The 18,484-nt window shown below is 52.5% G+C and overlaps 11 protein-coding genes across 11 annotated transcripts; 6 read left to right on the top strand and 5 right to left on the bottom strand.

The window, feature by feature from the left end:
- Positions 1-2: 2 nt before the first annotated feature.
- HETIRDRAFT_450256 (uncharacterized protein) lies at positions 3-2,229 on the bottom strand (the record flags this gene model as incomplete). The annotated part of the gene is made up of 6 exons (XM_009546274.1): positions 3-231; positions 290-526; positions 708-1,124; positions 1,198-1,733; positions 2,051-2,077; positions 2,134-2,229. 6 exons carry the CDS (start codon positions 2,227-2,229, stop codon positions 3-5), a joined length of 1,542 nt encoding a protein of 513 aa, XP_009544569.1.
- Positions 2,230-2,456: 227 nt separating this feature from the next.
- On the top strand, positions 2,457-2,982 carry HETIRDRAFT_408757 (uncharacterized protein). Its single transcript, XM_009546273.1, has 3 exons — positions 2,457-2,764; positions 2,792-2,794; positions 2,860-2,982. The coding sequence occupies exons 1-3, from the start codon at positions 2,587-2,589 to the stop codon at positions 2,877-2,879; spliced, it is 201 nt and encodes a 66-aa protein (XP_009544568.1). The 5' UTR covers positions 2,457-2,586; the 3' UTR covers positions 2,880-2,982.
- A 4-nt stretch (positions 2,983-2,986) lies between these two features.
- HETIRDRAFT_416537 (uncharacterized protein) lies at positions 2,987-3,279 on the bottom strand (the record flags this gene model as incomplete). Its single annotated transcript, XM_009546272.1, has 2 exons — positions 2,987-3,163; positions 3,217-3,279. 2 exons carry the CDS (start codon positions 3,277-3,279, stop codon positions 2,987-2,989), a joined length of 240 nt encoding a protein of 79 aa, XP_009544567.1.
- Positions 3,280-4,820: 1,541 nt separating this feature from the next.
- Positions 4,821-6,805, bottom strand: HETIRDRAFT_311808 (uncharacterized protein; the record flags this gene model as incomplete). The annotated part of the gene is made up of 3 exons (XM_009546271.1): positions 4,821-5,201; positions 5,260-5,890; positions 5,949-6,805. 3 exons carry the CDS (start codon positions 6,803-6,805, stop codon positions 4,821-4,823), a joined length of 1,869 nt encoding a protein of 622 aa, XP_009544566.1.
- Positions 6,806-9,829: 3,024 nt separating this feature from the next.
- HETIRDRAFT_312297 (uncharacterized protein) lies at positions 9,830-11,479 on the top strand (the record flags this gene model as incomplete). The annotated part of the gene is made up of 6 exons (XM_009546270.1): positions 9,830-10,341; positions 10,400-10,580; positions 10,661-10,689; positions 10,743-10,887; positions 10,944-11,027; positions 11,078-11,479. The coding sequence occupies 6 exons, from the start codon at positions 9,830-9,832 to the stop codon at positions 11,477-11,479; spliced, it is 1,353 nt and encodes a 450-aa protein (XP_009544565.1).
- A 288-nt stretch (positions 11,480-11,767) lies between these two features.
- HETIRDRAFT_243535 (uncharacterized protein) lies at positions 11,768-12,367 on the top strand (the record flags this gene model as incomplete). Its single annotated transcript, XM_009546269.1, has 2 exons — positions 11,768-12,118; positions 12,272-12,367. Coding segments are annotated over 2 exons (447 nt in total), but the record flags the coding sequence as incomplete, so codon positions are not given.
- A 105-nt stretch (positions 12,368-12,472) lies between these two features.
- HETIRDRAFT_165815 (uncharacterized protein) lies at positions 12,473-13,419 on the top strand (the record flags this gene model as incomplete). Its single annotated transcript, XM_009546268.1, has 3 exons — positions 12,473-12,913; positions 12,963-13,274; positions 13,330-13,419. 3 exons carry the CDS (start codon positions 12,473-12,475, stop codon positions 13,417-13,419), a joined length of 843 nt encoding a protein of 280 aa, XP_009544563.1.
- A 13-nt stretch (positions 13,420-13,432) lies between these two features.
- Positions 13,433-14,383, top strand: HETIRDRAFT_439391 (uncharacterized protein). Its single transcript, XM_009546267.1, has 4 exons — positions 13,433-13,712; positions 13,763-13,796; positions 13,850-13,998; positions 14,068-14,383. Exons 1-4 carry the CDS (start codon positions 13,523-13,525, stop codon positions 14,256-14,258), a joined length of 564 nt encoding a protein of 187 aa, XP_009544562.1. The 5' UTR covers positions 13,433-13,522; the 3' UTR covers positions 14,259-14,383.
- Positions 14,384-14,702: 319 nt separating this feature from the next.
- HETIRDRAFT_408752 (uncharacterized protein) lies at positions 14,703-15,759 on the bottom strand. The gene is made up of 2 exons (XM_009546266.1): positions 15,584-15,759; positions 14,703-15,529 (listed from the first exon to the last, which is right to left on the bottom strand). Exons 1-2 carry the CDS (start codon positions 15,647-15,649, stop codon positions 14,861-14,863), a joined length of 735 nt encoding a protein of 244 aa, XP_009544561.1. The 5' UTR covers positions 15,650-15,759; the 3' UTR covers positions 14,703-14,860.
- A 473-nt stretch (positions 15,760-16,232) lies between these two features.
- On the bottom strand, positions 16,233-17,274 carry HETIRDRAFT_408750 (uncharacterized protein; the record flags this gene model as incomplete). Its single annotated transcript, XM_009546265.1, has 3 exons — positions 17,206-17,274; positions 16,933-17,151; positions 16,233-16,874 (listed from the first exon to the last, which is right to left on the bottom strand). Coding segments are annotated over exons 2-3 (766 nt in total), but the record flags the coding sequence as incomplete, so codon positions are not given.
- Positions 17,275-17,316: 42 nt separating this feature from the next.
- Positions 17,317-18,288, top strand: HETIRDRAFT_408749 (uncharacterized protein). Its single transcript, XM_009546264.1, has 4 exons — positions 17,317-17,580; positions 17,720-17,949; positions 18,005-18,211; positions 18,266-18,288. The coding sequence occupies exons 1-2, from the start codon at positions 17,516-17,518 to the stop codon at positions 17,808-17,810; spliced, it is 156 nt and encodes a 51-aa protein (XP_009544559.1). The 5' UTR covers positions 17,317-17,515; the 3' UTR covers positions 17,811-17,949; positions 18,005-18,211; positions 18,266-18,288.
- The last annotated feature ends 196 nt before the right edge of the window (positions 18,289-18,484 follow it).

Here is an 18,484-nt window from a genome sequence, read left to right as displayed (position 1 = left end):
GTTCAGGAGGCAGCCTCGTGGCCGTCGTCGTCGTCGGGGCTGGGACTGGAGGAGCCATTCGTCGAATCTCTGGTCGTTCTGGGCGGCCTCATCGGGGCGGGCCGGTGGCCGTCGACGCCGCGCGTGGTCGGAGACAGCATCAGGAGGGGTCCGCGCCCGGCGGACGCCACATCAGGGCCCTGCCAGACCCCTGTGTTGGCGGCCCCACATGTGGTAGAGACGGCGACGAGGCTGTCGTCATAAGCACGTCCTCGACGCCGCGGTTCACGAGGCCGCGGTTGTGCATGACGAGACACCGGGCAACACCGCGTCCTCGGGGAGCCACCGTTGGAAGCGAGGAGAAGGCGGCGAGGGGAAGGCGGCGACGCCGTGTTGGCGAGGAGGCAGGGCCCTCGAGGCCTCGCCGTTGACGATGTCGGTGGTGTGCACGGGGAGGCAAGGTCCAGGCGGTGAGGTGGTCGGGACCTGGCGTGTAGAGACGGCGTGCAGGCGGCAGCGTGAAGAGCTGGCAGGATCGAGAAGGCTGCTGCACGCCTGGGGTCATCGGGACCGAGCGTGCAGGCGGCAGCGCGGAGGCCTCAGTGTCGTCGTCAGGGCCGTCGTGTCAAGCGGGCGCTGTTGTTGTCGAGGAGCAGGCGGGGTGGACGAAAAGGTGAGGAGGCGTCGTCGAGTGAGGAAGCTGGGGTGAGGAGGCCAGGGTTGTTCACGAGGAGACCTCGGGCGACGCGCCGTTGTCGAGGCAAGGGACCGGCGGTGGAGGCGGCAGGGTGGAGGCGGCGGCGTGGTGGGGACCCAACGTGGAGGCGGCGTTGTCGAGCCTGGCGGTGGAGGGGGTAGCATCGAGGCGGTAGAGTCGAGGCGGCGGAGTCGAGTCGAGGTCGCCGGAGGCGGTGGCTGCGAACCTGGTGTCGTCGTCGGGAGTGGGGATAGAGACGGAAGCATCGAGGCGGCAGCGTGGTCGGGACAGGGCCGCGTCGAGACGGTAGGGTCGAGGCGGCGTCGTCAAGTTGGTGTCGTCGAGTCGGCGTCGTCGAGTCGGCGTCGTTCGAGGCGGCAACTGCGAGCCTGATGTCGTCGCTAGCACCGGCCGGTGCGCGAGGATGCGGATGCGGATGGGGCAGCTCCTGCCTGGTCGAGGAGGGCGGCATGGAGGAGGGCGGTGCTCATGGCGGATATGGGCTTGGAGTGGTCCTGCACGGTGCAGTCTCGGCCGCCGGCGCTGGGCATGGTGCGCCACAACTCAGAGGAGCGGCGTGAGGTGGAGGAAGCGGTGGTAGTGGTGGTGTGGGTGGTGGTGGTGGCGACAGCGGAGGAGGCGGAGGAGGTAGAGGGAAGGTGGAGGAGGCGGAGGACGTGTCGGGGTGGTGGACGGCGGTGGTGTCGAGCTGGAGCGAGCAGGCGAGCGCGGCGTCGAGCGGGAGATGCGGGTCAGTCGAGCGTAGGTCCGGGCAACCCATGCGATGCGCGAGGCGATGTGGACGGTGCGCGCGAGCCGGCCAGTGGACCAGTGGGCCAGTGGGCATGAGGTCGTGCGAGGAGAGCGGGGAGGGTAGCACAGCGAGCGATCGGGTCGAGAGGGTCGGACGGGGGAGCGAGTCGGACGGGAGAGCGGGTCGGAGGTGGGTGAGGTTGAGCAGACGAGAGAAGGGGGCGGGTAGAGTCGAGGGATAGGCCGTTGAGCGCGACGTGGAGAGGACGTCGAGGGCGAGAGGTGTGCGTGTACGGGGGAGGAACTGGGGCGAGCGACGACGTACCTATGGTTATGTCCTCGTCGTCCGTTTCCTCCCTCTCCTGTGCTCCTTCTCGTCCTCCTCCTCGTTGTCGTGGTTTTCGGCGTCGTCGAGCAGCGTTGGTTCGTGGGTGTTGGTGGTTGGTCCGTGGGTGTTGGTGGAGCGGGACGCCGCTGCCGTGGAGACCGTGGATCGTGTCGAATGAGACAGCAATGGGAGCGGGCAACTGGTCGAAGGGACGCGTGTGCAAGGGGCCGAGGGAACGAGCAGCTGAGGCAGATGAGCGGTCGTGACATCGAACGAGCCAAGCGGGAGCGCACGAGGGAGCCGAGAGAGAGAGGGATATACTGGACGAGAGCGGGAGGGACGGATGTGCAGGTCGACGCAAAGAAAGACGACGTACCCCGTTTGTGCCCTCTCTGTTCCCTCTTGTCTTTCCGCCGCCGCCGCCGTTCCTCAGCGTCATCTTCCTCAGCGTCGTTGTCGTCGTCATCGTCATCTTGGTCGCCTTCGTTGTCGTCGTCGTTGACGCTCGGACATTTGCGATGATTGGCGTGCTATCGGGCAGCGTGGGCGTAGGGGCGTTGGTGGAGCGGGACGCCATCGCCGTGGAAACCGTGCAGCACGCCAAACGAGACAGTGATGGGCGCAGGCGTGGGGTCGAAGGGATGCGTGTGCACGACGCTGAGGGAACGAGTGAGGAGTTGTGGCGGACGAGCGGGAGCTGGAGAGTCACGAAGTTAATTAAGTGGTCGCGTGGGCGCGACGCGAAGTTGAGTCCTTCGCACCCGTCTCTAACTCAACTCTGTCCGCGCGCAAACCTCAACCTTCGTCCCCTCGCCCTCGCCTCGACACCATGCACACCCACCACCCACTTCCTTCGCCTTCGTCCTCCCATCCTCCCGGCCCGATGCACACGCGTCCACTCGGTCACAACAACCCCTTCGACTGCTCCCTCACGAGCCCCTGCCGCCGCCGCACCCGCGTTTCGCCCTTGCGCACAGCGTGTCGCAATCGTCACGCTACCCGTGCTTCAGCGCGTCGACGTGGAGGGTGAGGAGCGTTGTTAATGAGAAGAGGAGGTGCGAAGAGGAATGCTATTAAAAAGGTCCGTATCACTTACTTTCGCTAGCCCTCCCCCAGCCCTAGTCCTGCCCCTCCCTGCACCTGCGCACACCCGGAAGCGGCTCCTCACTCCGCGTCTCTTCCCCTGCTCTCTCCTAGGAGGCGAGGACACGACCACGCTCCCCGGTACCCTACCGCCCGACGCCTTCTTCTCCGGGCACGCCCACTCGACGCTGCGCACCGCCGCGCACGCATCGCACGAGCGCACCCTGTCCTCTGCCTCCGGCTACGCGCACCACCATGTGTCCGGCGCTGCCAAGAGCGCCACCTCGCCCGCGAAGCAGCGCTACATCGTGGACGCGCACGGCCTCGAGATCGTCAAGAAGATCCGGCAGGGCGAGGTCGAGCTGCGCGATCGCACCATCGTCCTGTGCAACATCAAAGCCAACGTCCGTCCAGCTCGCTTTGCGAAGCTGAGGGCCATCAAGGACACGAAGAAGCCAGGCAAAGCCCCCACCGCGATCCCCGCTGTCTCAGGTTTAAAACGCCTCCGCGGCCGACATCGTGGCGGCGCAGGGGAAAGAGGCGGCGGTGAGCGGGGGCGTAGGCGTGGACGAGGACAGAGACGGGGTCGGGAAGGGAAAGGTTAGTCCCTCGAGGATCTGTAGATAGTAGAAGTAGAGGAAAAGAGAATGAAACATCATGTATCAGTACATGCCCTCGGCGAGGCAGAGGCCCATCGTCCGTTTGCAAAGCCGAGTGCGAGAAATAAAAGGTACAATAAGATATAATAAGAACATACTCACAGCGCGGCATCTGTAAGGTTAATGCTCGTAGGCTGTCTCATTCATGTAGAGTCGAGTTTGTGCAGGTTTTGTGCTTGTTGGCACAGCAGAATCCTGATACACGGCTGACATGACGAGCCTATCTAGCCACGGACAGGCTCGTCATGTCAGCCGCGTATCAGGACTCAGCCCTGCCAATACGCGGCTGACATGACGAGCCTGTGCAGCTGCAGCGAGGCTCATCATGTCAGCCGTGTATCAAGACTCAGCCAAGCTGATACGCGGCTGACATGACGAGCCTCTCCAGCCGCAGCGAGGCTCGTCATGTCAGCCGCGTATCGGGACTCAGCCCTGTCAATACGTGGCTAACATGACGAGCCTCTCCAGCCGCGGACAGGCTCGTCATGTCAGCCGTGTATTGGCATGGGTGGCTTCTTCACCTCTTAATGGCCTCTTTAGCCCTGCCATACCCCTGTCCTACCCTGAGCCTTCTAGCTTTTCAGGTTAGAATATAATTATTACATGTGACAATTTAATTTCTGAGCTGTGACGAGTAATCATGTCAGCTGCTTGTTGGCACAGCGGAATCCTGATACGCGGCTGACATGACGAGCCTCTCCAGCCGCAGCGAGGCTCGTCATGTCAGCCGCGTATCGGGACTCATCCCTGTCAATACACGGCTGACATGACGAGCCTCTCCAGCCGCGGACAGGCTCGTCATGTCAGTGGTGTATCAAGACTCAGCCAAGCTGATACGCGGCTGACATGACGAGCCTCTCCAGCCGCAGCGAGGCTCGTCATGTCAGCCGCGTATCAAGACTCAGCCAAGCTGATACGCGGCTGACATGACGAGCCTCTCCAGCCGCAGCGAGGCTCGTCATGTCAGCCGCGTATCGGGAATCATCCCTGTCAATACGCGGCTGACATGACGAGCCTCTCCAGCCGCGGACAGGCTCGTCATGTCAGCCGTGTATATTGGCATGGGTGGCTTCTTCACCTCTTAATGGCCTCTTTAGCCCTGCCATACCCCTGTCCTACCCTGAACCTTCTAGCTTTTCAGGTTAGAATCAGGCAATACTGCCTGCTCCTCCTCGACGATACCCTCCAGACCTTTTGTGACGTAGGAATACAACTTCCCGCCTTCTCCCAAGTTGTGGTACCCATCCACCAGGTTATCCTGAGCATGAAATCCTAAATCTCGACCTTCTCGTCTGCAATGCAGCTTGTGTTCCTGACATATCTAGATAACAAGCCTCAGCTTGTTGTTAATGCACTTATTGATATGGTGCGAGCTCCGGTCTGTGAGATTGACTGCTTCTTCTATCTCATTGGAGAGGTGCATGAAGTTGTGGATGTGGATCGACAGCACATCACGATACCATTCGTCCCCAAATTCCTTCTCTTTATGCTGAGCAAATTCCTCCAGGTACTTATTGAAATGTTCTTGCATTAAATCCAGCTCATGAAATTTGCCCGCTTTTCCTGACAGATTGACCAGCCAATTGTTGAAGAGAGCAATCTGAGTGGCCTTTAGATACTCGTAAGTAATGTTGCAGAACAGTTTCACGAGGTAGGCAGTGTATTTGGAGTGGCCAGATCCCAAGAAGGTAAAGATCCATATCTAGGGTGAGCATCCTATGGTCAGACATCGGCAGGAAGCCACTAAGCACGATACTAACCTTTAGAACTTCCCAGACTCGTCCGATGTCACCTAAGGCAACCGTACGACAGACCTCCAAAAACCAGATGCCATCTCGCATCAGAAGAATGCTGTTCACCAATGCCCAATCACTTTGGGAATTGAGTGACTCATACTTTGATTCCTTGAGCAGAAACTCGGTATCTGAACTCTCAATATCACTTGAAGAACCCTCCACGCGTGCCGCCACGACATGATCATCCATTGCCGCAGTGTTTGGCAGGCCCCTTAATTGCAATGCACCATCGAGGTCTTTGCACAGATCCAGATCCATCACCTCCATGGTCTGCATGTCCTCTGATTGCGATGCGCCGCCATGATCATTAAGATCACCAAGCGATCTCACAGATTTGTCAAGGTTCAGTTGTATGTCTCTCCCTGTCGTACTGGAATTCATGCTGTGTATTCCCCAGGTTGGTCCTATGGGTGCATCAGAGTACCATGTGCCACCCGCTAGCTTAGGGTGCAGTGTATGCATATATGCATCTGTAGTATAGTATTGTTTCACCAAGATGTCGGCATCATCAAAAAGTGCCATCAGGCATAGCAGGCGGTTTGCGACAGCCAGGGATTCAAAGAAGGCATTCAGATTGTCAGTCCCTAAGTAATCCCTAATGGTTGGTGAATCAAAAGCGGTCAAGACTAAGTTGAAACAAAGACAGTAATTACCCCCAGCAGTCAAGAATGTGACCAAGCATGGCAATATTCAGCAGCTGCATACTTGGATAAAAATCAACCTTGCTCAAATTCAACAGAATAGGACTCGATGTTGCTCGCGCTAGGTAGCCCAAGGTAGATGGGTCGGACACCTCATGGCCAGTACCCCAGTGACACTGGAAGATTCGGATGAGGTCGGTCCATTTTGTATGCCATATCTCAAGCACTGCACGCACAGATTGGAATGACCTAAAATCACCCTCTTGCACAGATAACAACTTTTTCACCTTGTTGATGCCTTCGAAGGCTTTGCCATTGCCTGTGAAAAACAATAACTTCCTCCTGTAAGTCTCTTCAGTGATTCCTAGCTGACCCAAAAAATTGCTCAATGCTGCCATCATGCCTTGCGTAGATACCTCATTGGCATTATTTGTCCCGAGCGGCTGAACCATAGTATGTTGTTTCGGATTGATTTGGTGTTTGCATGTCTGATCATTGAACATGTGTCCAAAAGCATTGCGGTGCATGGTGAGGGCTAGCACATAGAAGATCAAGGCATCGACCCAATGAAACCTCTCGACAGCATGTATGTGCACCCAGTTGATATACTTCTCTAGTGCTTCAATCGTGAGAGTGGACCATTTATTTTGCTTGCAGTTTTCTAGCAAGGGGGCTAGCTCAAATGCTCCTGGTAGGCAGTCCTCCATCTGGGCCGCTGTTGCCCCGGTTCCCACAATCATCTGGGCTTCTCTGCCAAGAGATAGATTCCAAAGTCTCTTGTAAGCTTGTATGTTGTCAAGCACCACAATGGTTGGTTGACCATCAGTGCCGACATTGCGCAACCCCTCGTGTGCCTTCCAAGCCATCATCTTGAGTGCACGTGTCACTGTTAAATATGGTGTGCAAGCTGCCAAGCGACTGCCCACTCTATACGTCGGCTGATGGCCCCTCTATGCAAAAAGAACAATCCCTCGTAACAACAATCCCTTGTAACAATGGGAAAAGGTTTGCCCATTGATTCTTCTTGAGTACTAATGCACTGATTACATTTGTCAGAACCTAATCCTCGAGCATCAGCGCTGTCTTCCACTAGCTGTTCAAGAATCCATGCACTTACATGACAGCTTGGGCGGTACTCCTCCGACTCAGTATCATCCTGTTCCTCTTCGACTGTCTCCTTATTCACCACCTCCTGATTTGATGTTTCTAAGTCTTTGGCTGACAAGTACCAACCTTCATTTGGGTCTGACTCTGGAAGTTTTCTAATGAACTGACTCAAAATCCTCCAGGTCACTGGAGCTACTGCTTTGTATTGGCTCACCAGCTTCTCCATAGAGAAATGCTGAATGGTATCCCAGGATATGAGTAGATCTAGTGATCGGGATTTGGCTTTCCTTTTCTTCAGAACTGTTTCTGCATGATCTGATTCCTGTCTTTCCCTTTCAAGGAGGTTCTCGTGTGCTGGCTGTGTTCCAGAGCTGCTTGTCACACCGACATCGAGGATGCCATTATCTGGAGATGATCCCACAAGGTCCGCCAAATTATCGGGCTCTGTTGCTGTGCTGTCGCCATGGGGTACGTGGGTCAACTCCTCTGCTTCTTCGGCTTTGGTTTGGACATCCTTTCCAGAGGCATGTACACAGAGGCCTGACGATGGCAACACAAGGTCAGTGGCCTCGTATGCAATCTTATTTCCGACAAGCTTGAGTGCCCATGTCAATATTGTAGGCTGTGCATGTGATATCGTGTTCAACTCCGCATCCACTGAGAAATAGAGGCTTTCATTGCCATGGTAGGATGGTGGGATGCTATGATGATGATTGTATATTCCTCAAACAACATTGAGAGGCTTGTGTTTGGTGCTTCCAGAGAGAAATTTCTCGAGGTACTGGCACTGTGAGGTAGAGATATCAACACAAATATTTTGTCCCTTGTCATCGCAGAATAGGCGGCAGAGAAATTCACCCAGTGACTACCTAGTAGATTTTATGGCATTGAGGATATCTTGCATTTTTCTTTCGGGGGACTGCCAATCAGCAATTGGGGCCTTTGTATGAGTTGTATTCTGGCTGCCTGGTGTCTGTGGTATGCCATATTGTTCTGTAGGAGTGCGAGGAACCCTCCACGTTGTTTGCATCTTGAAGGAAAAGGCTCTGTATATTCTTCATAATTATCCGTAGCTTATCATTTTATTAACTATGGCACGTGAACGGCATGTAGCGGCATCACCGGCATTGCTCGGCTTGAGTTGCCTAATGACATGAATCATTCGGAAACAGCCGAGGCTGGACCTCCTGCCAAATCATCAAATTTGTGTGCAGACCTTATACATAGAACGACTGTCTTCTGTGTAAAGGTCGGCCATGGAGACTAGTATTGAGTATCCTCCAGGATTAGGGCGCTGTGTAGAACTCCGCAGGATTTTTTAACCGGTTATTAACCAGGAGGTGTTAATAACACGTTAATAACCAGTATCAATAACTACATATTGTGAGTGTGGGAAAATAAAAGTAAAATCGAGAAAATGGGCCAACAAAATGATGCCCCATAGCTCACTAAGTGTTATGCATTCTATAAACTGAGCCTGAATGTATTGGAGAGGCTCAGATGGCTAGAGCATTTGAGAAAGGAGTTATGGAGTTGGGTGTCTTAGTCTAACCTTCCCTTGCAGCGGAACCAGAAAAGCTACCATGATGCAAGTTGGACATCATTCAAGCTCCTATATTCTGTAATAAATACACCCCAACTGGACTAGGTTCAGGCACTACCCATAAAATCTCAAAAGTCATTCATATGCCTCCAGAATTCAGCCAACTAACAATACTTTACTCATGTGTCATGTGTCAGCTACTGCTAACAAAAACAGTGCTAGGATGACAAGAATGGCACTGTATGCCCTCTTTTCTGCCCCCACCACCTCCTCTGGGCAAGGGGGTGAGTTTGACAATCATTTGGAAACAGAGATTCAACTAAATAACAACAAATTCGAGATATATTGCTATTTTGGGAAGTTAGTTATTAACCTTAAAAACCAAGGGGTCCGATACATGCCTGTTAATAACGTGTTATTAATGCGTTATTAACACCTGTTATTAACCCAGTTAAAAATTAGGAATTCTACACAGCGCCCTATTCCTCGGTGTTCATTGCTCTGACACTGCACGATGTATCTCCGTGGCCTCTGATTAGTTGTGATATTTTACGAGCTTTGTTCACACAGGTTACTGAGACCCTCTCCCTAGATGCAGACCCCCGCTGGACCCTAGCTATGTTTCGTGATGCAGTTGGACATGCTCAGAGTTTGAAACACACCTCCCTCTCCGAATCTACTCTACCACTGTTTTGCACAGCTATGAAGACAAATATAGACTCCACAGCTACCGAGCAGACGCCAGCCAACTCATACAGTGAATGTATCCCTTTCCCCAGTCTTGAGGTTATACAGTTGCATCGCTTCCATTCCTTACCCATACCCACTCTATATCTCTTCACCCACGTGCTCAAACAACGCAGTGCATTGCGGTCTCCAATTCAGGAGGTCGATATCATCGAATGGGACCCACCAGAGCCATGGGTTGGCGAGCTGAGGCATATCATGCCAATTGTCAATTAGAGTAGAGACGTCGGCCATGGCGATATATCTAACTTCGCCTCCAGACCGTAATTGCTTCTACATACAAATTTACGAGGGTGTATTTCATGTTTCAGACGACAGAAATTGTGATGCAATCTGATTAAATTTCGTGCCATACAGCTCCCATAAAAGGAAAAGTTGCATTTGGATTCTCAACTTTCAAACACTCTCCACTGTGTTGATCAAAGTTGAATCTGCATTTTGTGTCTCTTTCCTTGCTTTCCCCTATTGAGACTCTTTGGTTTTCAAAATTACTGACATGGCGGCCACCGTGGAGGACCATACTGGCCCTAGCCGAACTAACGAATCTGATCAGTCTCCACTTGCCTCCGTATCTGTGCGTAACAGAATATCCATCGACGCGTCTTACGCGCCTGAAATGGTCAAGTTCTGGGCAAAGAAGTATCAAGATGCGAAGAAAGAGCTTGATCTGCTCAAGGTTCGCATATGCATCACATTCTTCTCTTCTGAAGCTTCGTGCCGGGATTCTGACAAGGCAGTGACTGTGTGTCTGAAACAGCGACACCTCTTTACGCAGCCTGATAGGAACGAGCTCCAGCAGGAGCAGAAGAGCCTGAAGACGCTCGTATCTCAATTGAAGTCAGAAAGTCGCGTCCGGGCTGCCTACGAAAAAGAGTTGAACAAGACAGTCGTGAAGGCGCAGCAACAAAAGGACAAGTGGCAGGAAGAAGTTGTGCGTTTCGAGAAGGAAAGGACAGAGACGGTCGGAAAGGTCGCCGATCTGGAGGCGGAGAACGAGGCGCTCAAACAGTAGGTGTGATACTCTGCATCTATGCCTGAGTTGTGTTCATCAGAAAAGCGTCTCTAGATCGAGGACTTCTATGGTCAATGTAATGCTCTGGCTGCGGAGGCTGATCAAAGTAGGAGGGCCAAGGTCGAGGCAATTCACGCCTGTTTCATTCATTGATCCTGTGTTTCTTGAGGGCATCAAGCCTGTCCAGCTTCCGGAGACACTGTTGGACGCGCTTGGTCCGAAGGTGTCGCTCATGGTGCGTATTGAGGAGTTTAGTTGTAGCTTTCTCTTCAGTCCACGTATTTCAACTCATATGCATCGAATTGTCATGTAAAGCTCAGCGGCGATAGACCGTCAATGCAGAGGTGTGTATCTCTTCATGTGCATCGAAGGTGAAGATGAACATGCATGAGCTCAGCGATATCCACTTCATTCGTCGTCCGCCGATCTGCATGCCCCTTTGCGTAGAAGAATGTGGGATGCATGGACACTGGTTTTATCCAACAGCACAAGTACGGGAAAACGCGCCGGTTGACCTGGTGATCGAGAGTACACCAAACATGGTGAGCGCACTTCAAAATATGTAGCCCTACTATAAAATTTCAATGATGATTTGTAGTGGATGTACTTAGGGAAATACCTATGCGCGTTTATGCCGGTAAGCGAGATGCAGTTGTCAGAGTGGATGAATTTAAACGAGATAGTCTGTTCGACTCAGCCCTTGCTTGATGATGATACCTATTTTTCTAACAGACAAAAGTGATACACTGTCGGCAAGTAGCGAGTGCCGGCCTGCCTCCAGATCAAAGCGCGTTGTTACCTGCTCAAATGACTATGAAACGGCGCTACGAGACGGGCGAGTGGAGCGTCCCGTGCTTCAGTCTACGGTGTGTGGGCTTTGACGTCGATCTGTACAACAGTCTCCATCTCGCGGTAGAGGAGCTTATGAGGCCCACGGCTGCGCTGGAAAAGAGGCCGGTGAGATCAGATGCTGAGAACGACGCAGTGAACAAGAGGATCAGGATCACACAAAGCCCTGGCCGGCCTTCGGGGAATGGCACAGACGTCAGCCCAGCACAGAGTTCTTCGCTGACGTATGATCCTCATCCTGAGCTGAATCCAGAAAACATCCTTGCGAGTCCTCATTCCAGCTAATCTGCTTATGGAGTCGCTTGTATCGTGTAGCCCCTTGAGTGGAGATGGTGCCTACAGTGATTGCTAGATTTTTTGCTGTTAGTAGAATATAGAGAGAACGAGCGCGATGCTGAAGAGAGGTCTCTAGTACATTCCCAGAGGAAGTGTGGAGTGCGAAGACTATGCGAAGTCGGAAGCGGAAGCAAATCGCTGAAGAGGCACATAAGATAACCACGTGTGACACCAGGAGCCGACGTTTGAACAGTTCTCCCGTTTGATAACTCAAGCCGTGACTCTACCACTTTGACCGTGAAGCTACTCTATCCCGCCTCCAATGACCTAGCTTCGCTCCCCGAAGTGTCTACATCGACGAGGATTTCGCGCTACGTCTCGTGCGAGGTTTGCGAGGGTTCTTCCTCGGGGCTCCGGCCTCCGTACGGGTCTGATGTGGTTCGCGACGACCTACCAAAACAGCCGGAGAATTCCTTGTCCAACCTTGTAGAGTATGATTCGGACGACGAGGATGGTCCCACGGAATACCTCCATCAGTGTTCTTGCGGGCATGACACGAAAGAGCATGGTGCGGACCCGGACAAACTGGGCAGAGAAGAGTTCGGGCGTCGGGCGGAGATTGCAGTGCGTCTCGAGCAACGATTGGAGGTGCGTGATCCGTGGCTTGATTGGCCTGCTTCTGGAGCAATTTAAGGCGGATTTTCGCAAACCTTCGCGTCCGTGCATCAGGTGCTGAGTTTGAATAACTTTTGTGCAATGTCTTGCGAGCATTCATCGTCCCTGTAATCCATCTGTACACAGGCCAGCGGGAATCTGCTGGATTTTGACTACATAGACACAGAAACGGAAACTCTCCGATCACAATTCAAACTGCCCGAGCCCGCCACGAGTCCCCTGACGGAAGCAGTGGCGTCACCCGGTAAGTTCCCCGCAATCGAGGCACATACTCTCAGCAACTGTGGCTGCGTTCCGTTGCTCGATGCGCATCTAACTCGGCGGAGCATGTATCACTTTACAGCCCCTTCTTCCACAGACAAACTACCACCTTCATCGGTCTCTTCGCAGCTTGACGAGGAACTCTTACAGCCACCCGCAAAGAGACGACGTATTTCCTCATCTTCATTGAGCGACGCAGAAGACGACGAAGACGAGAACAGGCCTTTTGCATCCCGAATGGTGGGGACACACGTTTCCAGCAACGGCACTCGTCCGCATGGAAGACGCAGCGGCAAGAAGGCGTCGAGTATGAAGTCAAAAGCACAGACTGCTTCGGCGTCAATACCGCCACCCACAGGTGAGCAACAAGCAGAGATGAACGGGGAGTTTTTGCAGCTGAACGGACATGAGCCACCGGTCAAAATGGAAGACCAATTAGACGAAGGGCAGCTGGATCTGTTAGCAACAGGCGTAACCGTCGACACAGCCAGTGCAGCTACGATCTCTGTGAGCTTCTTCATGGACCATCCTCCTTCACCCTGATGTTCTCTTATAGCCCCCCCTGAAACCAGAGAAAATTTCGGCAAAGGAGCTGCGGAAGGGTGTGATCAAGATCCTACCTATCGAGAATGATGGGCAGCCGCGATCGTTCGTCATCCTGACGAACCTGAAGACGCTGTTCCAGAAACAGCTACCTGCGATGCCCCGCGAATACATCGCTCGCCTGGTTTACGACTCCAACTCGAAATGTCTCGCCATCTGCAAAAGAGGATATAAAGTCGTGGGCGGAATTTGCTACCGGCCGCTCCCCCATCGTGGCTTCGCCGAAATCGTTTTTTTCGCGACGGCATCGGCAGATCAAGTCAAGGTACGTCGATCGATCTTACTTCCATCTGAGTAAAAGCTGAAGACATATCTCATAGGGCTACGGTGCCCTGCTGATGGATCATTTCAAAGCTCATATCCGACGGACCTACCCCCGACATGATGCATTTTCTGACATACGCAGATAACTTCGCAGTTGGGTATTTCAAGAAGCAAGGTTTTTCGAAGAACATCACGCTTGATCGGGCCATATAGGCAGGTTATATTAAGGACTACGAGGGCGGAACAATCATGCAGTGCACGATGCTGCGAAAGGTCGGTTACCTCGTCACGAAGGAGATCGTGGCACAGCAGAGGGAAGCGATCTTGGCAAAGGTCAGACAGATGTCGAAGAGTCGTATTGTGTACGAGGGACTGCCACAGTTTCAGGATGGGAAGGGGGAAGGGCTCGTCATCGATCCCAAGGACGTGCCAGGTTTGAGTCAGTATACTGACTTCTTTTTTTGTTGCGGGGCAACTGACGAGCAACAGGGGAGAGCGGGTGGATGCCCAATATGAATGTTCCGTACGTGTATTCTTGTTTCGGATGTGTTCTGTTAGTCACTCACGCCATTTCAGTGCAAGCCCCTCAACTAAGAATTTTGAGCGCAGCGCAATGGAATCTATTCTGTCAGACTTGCAGGCTCACCCTCAGGCCTGGGCCTTCAAGGAACCTGTCAACGCTCAGGAGGTGCCGGATTACTACGATGTAATTCAAAATCCGATGGGTCAGTCCTATTCCTTTTCCTGCGCCATTCTGGTCGACCAATCCCACTCACGTCAACTGTTTCGCGTAGATTTCCCAACTATGGAGCACAAACTCGAAACGGGGCAATATCAAAATCTCGACGTGTTCATTGCAGACGCTCAGCTTGTGTTCGACAACGCTAAGGTGTACAATCCCGAAGATACCATCTATCATAAGGGCGCGGTTAAGATGGAACGACTGCTGATGGATCATGTCAGTCGCGTGCGCAAAATCAGCTGAACGGGTTGTTCTATGGACTTGTTCGTAATGCCAGTATTTTTATAGAGCTGGGTTGGGCATTGTGCTTCATTTGTCTGCGGCTGCGTATGCGCAAAATCTTCACAGGATTGCCGTGCAGCTCTTCCATACCGCGCAATTCTTCCAAGCCGTGCAACCGATGACAACGATTTTCTCATCCGATTTCCTCTGACAGCAGTCGGCATAAACATCTGATAAGTACAATGCTAGACGCTGCTGCGAATTTGATCTGCATTCCCTTCAGCCGCCATGACTCTCCAATTCTTTGAAACATCCATTTATCATAACAAGTGATTACAACGTCTGCCTGCCACTCGGAATTCCTGAGGCAACCTGATGCCGGCCCTGCTTGGTGGTTCGAAACGTCGAACGCGTTGCTGGTAGAGTACGGTGCATGGTCCAGGATAGAGGTGCCCGATGGCTGTTGGTGAACGGGACAAGATTGACATTAGAAATCTCAGGGAAGGACATATTGAGTGAAACATGAGATGTTAGACATATAATCACATATACACGGAGGAGGGATCGAAAAGCATAGAGCATAAGTTGCGATGGAAAAATAGCATGTCAAGTTACTAAGCGTACTAGTCTTCCCCATTGGATTCGGCCATAAAGGGGAGGGACGCTGACGTCGCATTAGCCATACCCGCAGAGCCACTGCCGCGCTTTATGTTAGCCCTCAACAACGAGCTACGCCGTGCCGCAAATATCAGGCCTCGTGCTTCGGTAAAGAATTGATCACAGCCACGCAGCTCATCGCTGACATCATTCTCCGTCCATCCGTCCATCTCAAGGTGCTCCTCGATGATCTCTATGAATCGATCCGAAGTCTTGAGGACTTCGAGGGCAGCGTCCCGAGATTGCTCCATGGTAGGCACCAGCTGTAACATGTCAGGGAGACTATAGAGTGGAACGAATAATCTTCGCAGCGTCTCGATGAGGCTGGCAAGCGGGGTGTTCAGGAATATTTTGAGGCCTGGTTGAGAGAAGGCACTAGGCCCGATTGGTTGAAAAAACTCGTATTTTCCATGTCCTCCGGATGTTCGCCCCTGCACGGTGTCGGATCTGCTGTCGAAATGCTCGATAAAGGCTTTCTTGAGCAATTTACATTGTGCCACAGGAAGGTGGCTGGCTCTATAGCGGACACTGGTGTACAGCAAGACGTGAAGACCAGATTCCAATTCATCACGAAGTTCATGGCGCGTGCTGTTAGGATCCATCAGTCGGGCCGCCGAAATGAATTGCCAAGTTCCCTAGAGACAAGAGTTCAGTTGTGAGGCAAATTACATGGCTGCCTCTCAGCGCACCGTTTGCCATTTCGTCGTCGATCCCTGAGTGTCAACCCCCTGATCATCGACATCTGGCAATATCATAGCTAGATCCCAGTCAATCAAGATTCCCTTGCCTGAATCAGATATCAAGATATTGCCAGCACTGAGATCCCCATGTCGCACGCGTGCCAATCTGAATGCCAGATCGTGCGCTGCACAGAAAGACGTTGGTAAGCATGCAAGGTGTCAAAGACATCATCGACTTACCTTTCATCCCATCGTACATAGCGCTGACGAGATCTTTGGACGATCTAAATTGGCTCAAGGGCCGTCCGATGTCCCCCAGAACTAACCGGTGAAGCCTGTGCCGCCTCGGAGGATTCGTCGTCTTGCAAAACCACTCTTTTGAACTGTACTCGTGCGTGCGCGTGTCTTGACCCAGAATGTCTTGAGAGCAGATCAGCGTCGGGATCCCGGTCACACCTGATCGTTCGAGTAGCCGATAGGTGGCTCCTTCTTTCTCGATCCCATCTTCCAAGTACCGCCAGCTGTTCTTCAAATACACAAGTTTCTGTCTGGTGATGTCATATGCAATGTACCCGTCGGTGGCTCTCCCAAACGGGCTGCCGCTCTGCCAATGAGGTTTCGACATGATGAAATAGTGTTTCCGGTGCGTGTCGTCGTCCGTGATACAAAACTGGTGAAAGGCGGCATCAGACGAGTAAAGGCATTGAGCCGTCTCTTCGTCCTCGCCTAGGAGCCTAGCAAGAAACTTGGCTCGTTCGTCAAATGCTTTCTTCGCCCTTTTGATGTCTCTCGCCATGGGCTTTGTGAGCGACGTATCTCGTCCACGTTGCACGTCATTGAAACGGTTGAACTTCCAAAGGAACAAAATCAGATGAGTAGGGTCTCTCCTCCAGTTGACTCGTTCAGTCACAATAGCTCCCGCGCGATCCCATCGAATGAAGCGAACATAGTCACCAAGCAAGACCACAGTGAACAGGAAGAACCGGTTTTGCGCCGAGAGCTGCAAGCCTGCATATGAACAGATTTGTCCTCGATTCATGGTCGCCTCCTGCGAGCGATGTAAGACTGTGTTTGTATCGCCAGAGGTCGCGCTGGGAGCGAGATCCTGGAATGGGTCCTTAGTCTCTGGCTTGCGCTCGATGCACAGTTCCATCAGCTCAAAGTCAGTTACATCACCGCCTTGCAGAGATCTCTTGTAAGCAACCATGTCTGGCTTGCGTTTGAAGTCTGCATCCAGATCGTCGGTCGTGTTGACAAATCTCAGCTTCTGGCAAATTCCAGATGCCTCGACAGCATCTTTCTGTGAATACGATATAATCAATATCGGTCTCTAATAACAAAGGGGAACATATACGCACAAAGTGATCCTCAAATTTTCCGACCCTAGGTATGTTCTTGAAGATTTGGGTGGCACGCTTGGGAGGTTTCTTGTCATCCTTCGTCTTCATGAAAGCGTCAAAGAATTCTGTGATAGGCATAGGTCCGTGAAAGTCGTTCTCAGTCTCTTCAGCAAGTAGAGCGTATTCAGCCGGTGCCTTGGATATTTCCATCGCACTGAAACGTTGAGTGCTGGCTATCTTGTGCGAAGACATGTCAGGAGCAGTAAAACAGATGTTGAATGAATCACTTACAGGGATAGAGAAAGTGCTTAAGTACTGGAGACTAATGCCACAAACTGTGGCCCCGAGTTTCGAACAAGCTTGTGATGGTGACCTCTGCTGGTGAACGTTTGAATCAACGCTGCAAGCCACGAAGCCACGGAACTCCGCGACATAGACACGTGATCGCTTTGTGGCCGAGTTACAAGGCCGCTTGTATGAACCTTTGTGGTGGCAGACGAGCCGTCATTGCGATCACTGAGCTACACAATACTTCATTCTATGAGCAGAGCGCTACACACATCAAATTAGTGATCGCTCCGCAGCCCAGCCTCTAGATACCATGGCCACGACCGGCAACGACCACGCTTGTCACAGCGCAAATGTGATCGGAGTGTGTTTGAGTGGCCTGCGACAATGGAACGATCCATCACAAGTTAAGTACAGACGACGCGCCACCGTTAGATACGGATATCCGGAGACCACGTCGGAGGTTGAAGGAGAATCGTCAACGTTGCTGCCTTCGGGAGACTAGCGCCACCACGCACCCGCGCTACTCTCGATGGACGCAGATTGGCACCAATCTTGGCGATAGATGTATAGCGTGCACGACTCCATCACCAAGCGTACCTCATTAAGAACGTGTTAAAGAAGGCACTCTGAGTTATCATTTGCTCGACACCGAAATCGTGGAGGACAGCTGAGCCTCTGCTCTGACAGCGGATAGCGAAGTGTGTCTCCTGGTGTGCGCCTCCTGGCCATCCGCTTTGTGTTAATCTGCGGCCTTCCTTTGTCAGAAATGGGCCTCGCTCAAAGCGACTCGTGGCCTTACAGAATAAAGGTAGCGTATAGGAGTGAGATAGCAAAGTAATCGCCATCTTTCTTCACGAACCCGTTGCATATGAGCCAGCCGTAACGAACGTTAATTCGCAGACACGTTGTCCGCCCATATCTAGCACACCGACTGCAGGATCTGTCGTGGCACATGGTGACGACGCGAGCGAGGCGCATAATGCACACTTGGCATCTGGCCGGTGTGCCTGTGGAACTAAGCTTGTCAGAATCACATTGTTTTGGCAAACAACGTGACGGACATACGGCGAGCGCTGCGCGCTCGTGTTTTCATGCCACAGCTTGTGCTGTATATTTTCAGGCCACGTGTCGAATGCTGTTTATTCCCCTGTGTGCTCCAATTTGTGGGAGTTTGAAGTTGGTTTTCCAAAAGAATGGGATTTGAAACTTGAAAATAGTCAAAGCCAGGAGAAAATGCTCGTCCAGGCACTTTATGTGGACGTGCAAGGAAAATGTTTGA

This window comes from Heterobasidion irregulare (assembly GCF_000320585.1).
Source record: "Heterobasidion irregulare TC 32-1 unplaced genomic scaffold scaffold_03, whole genome shotgun sequence".
Classification (NCBI taxonomy): domain Eukaryota; kingdom Fungi; phylum Basidiomycota; class Agaricomycetes; order Russulales; family Bondarzewiaceae; genus Heterobasidion; species Heterobasidion irregulare.
The sequence above is the reverse complement of the archived record's forward strand: the minus strand, read 5'-3'. Positions and strand labels throughout refer to the sequence as shown.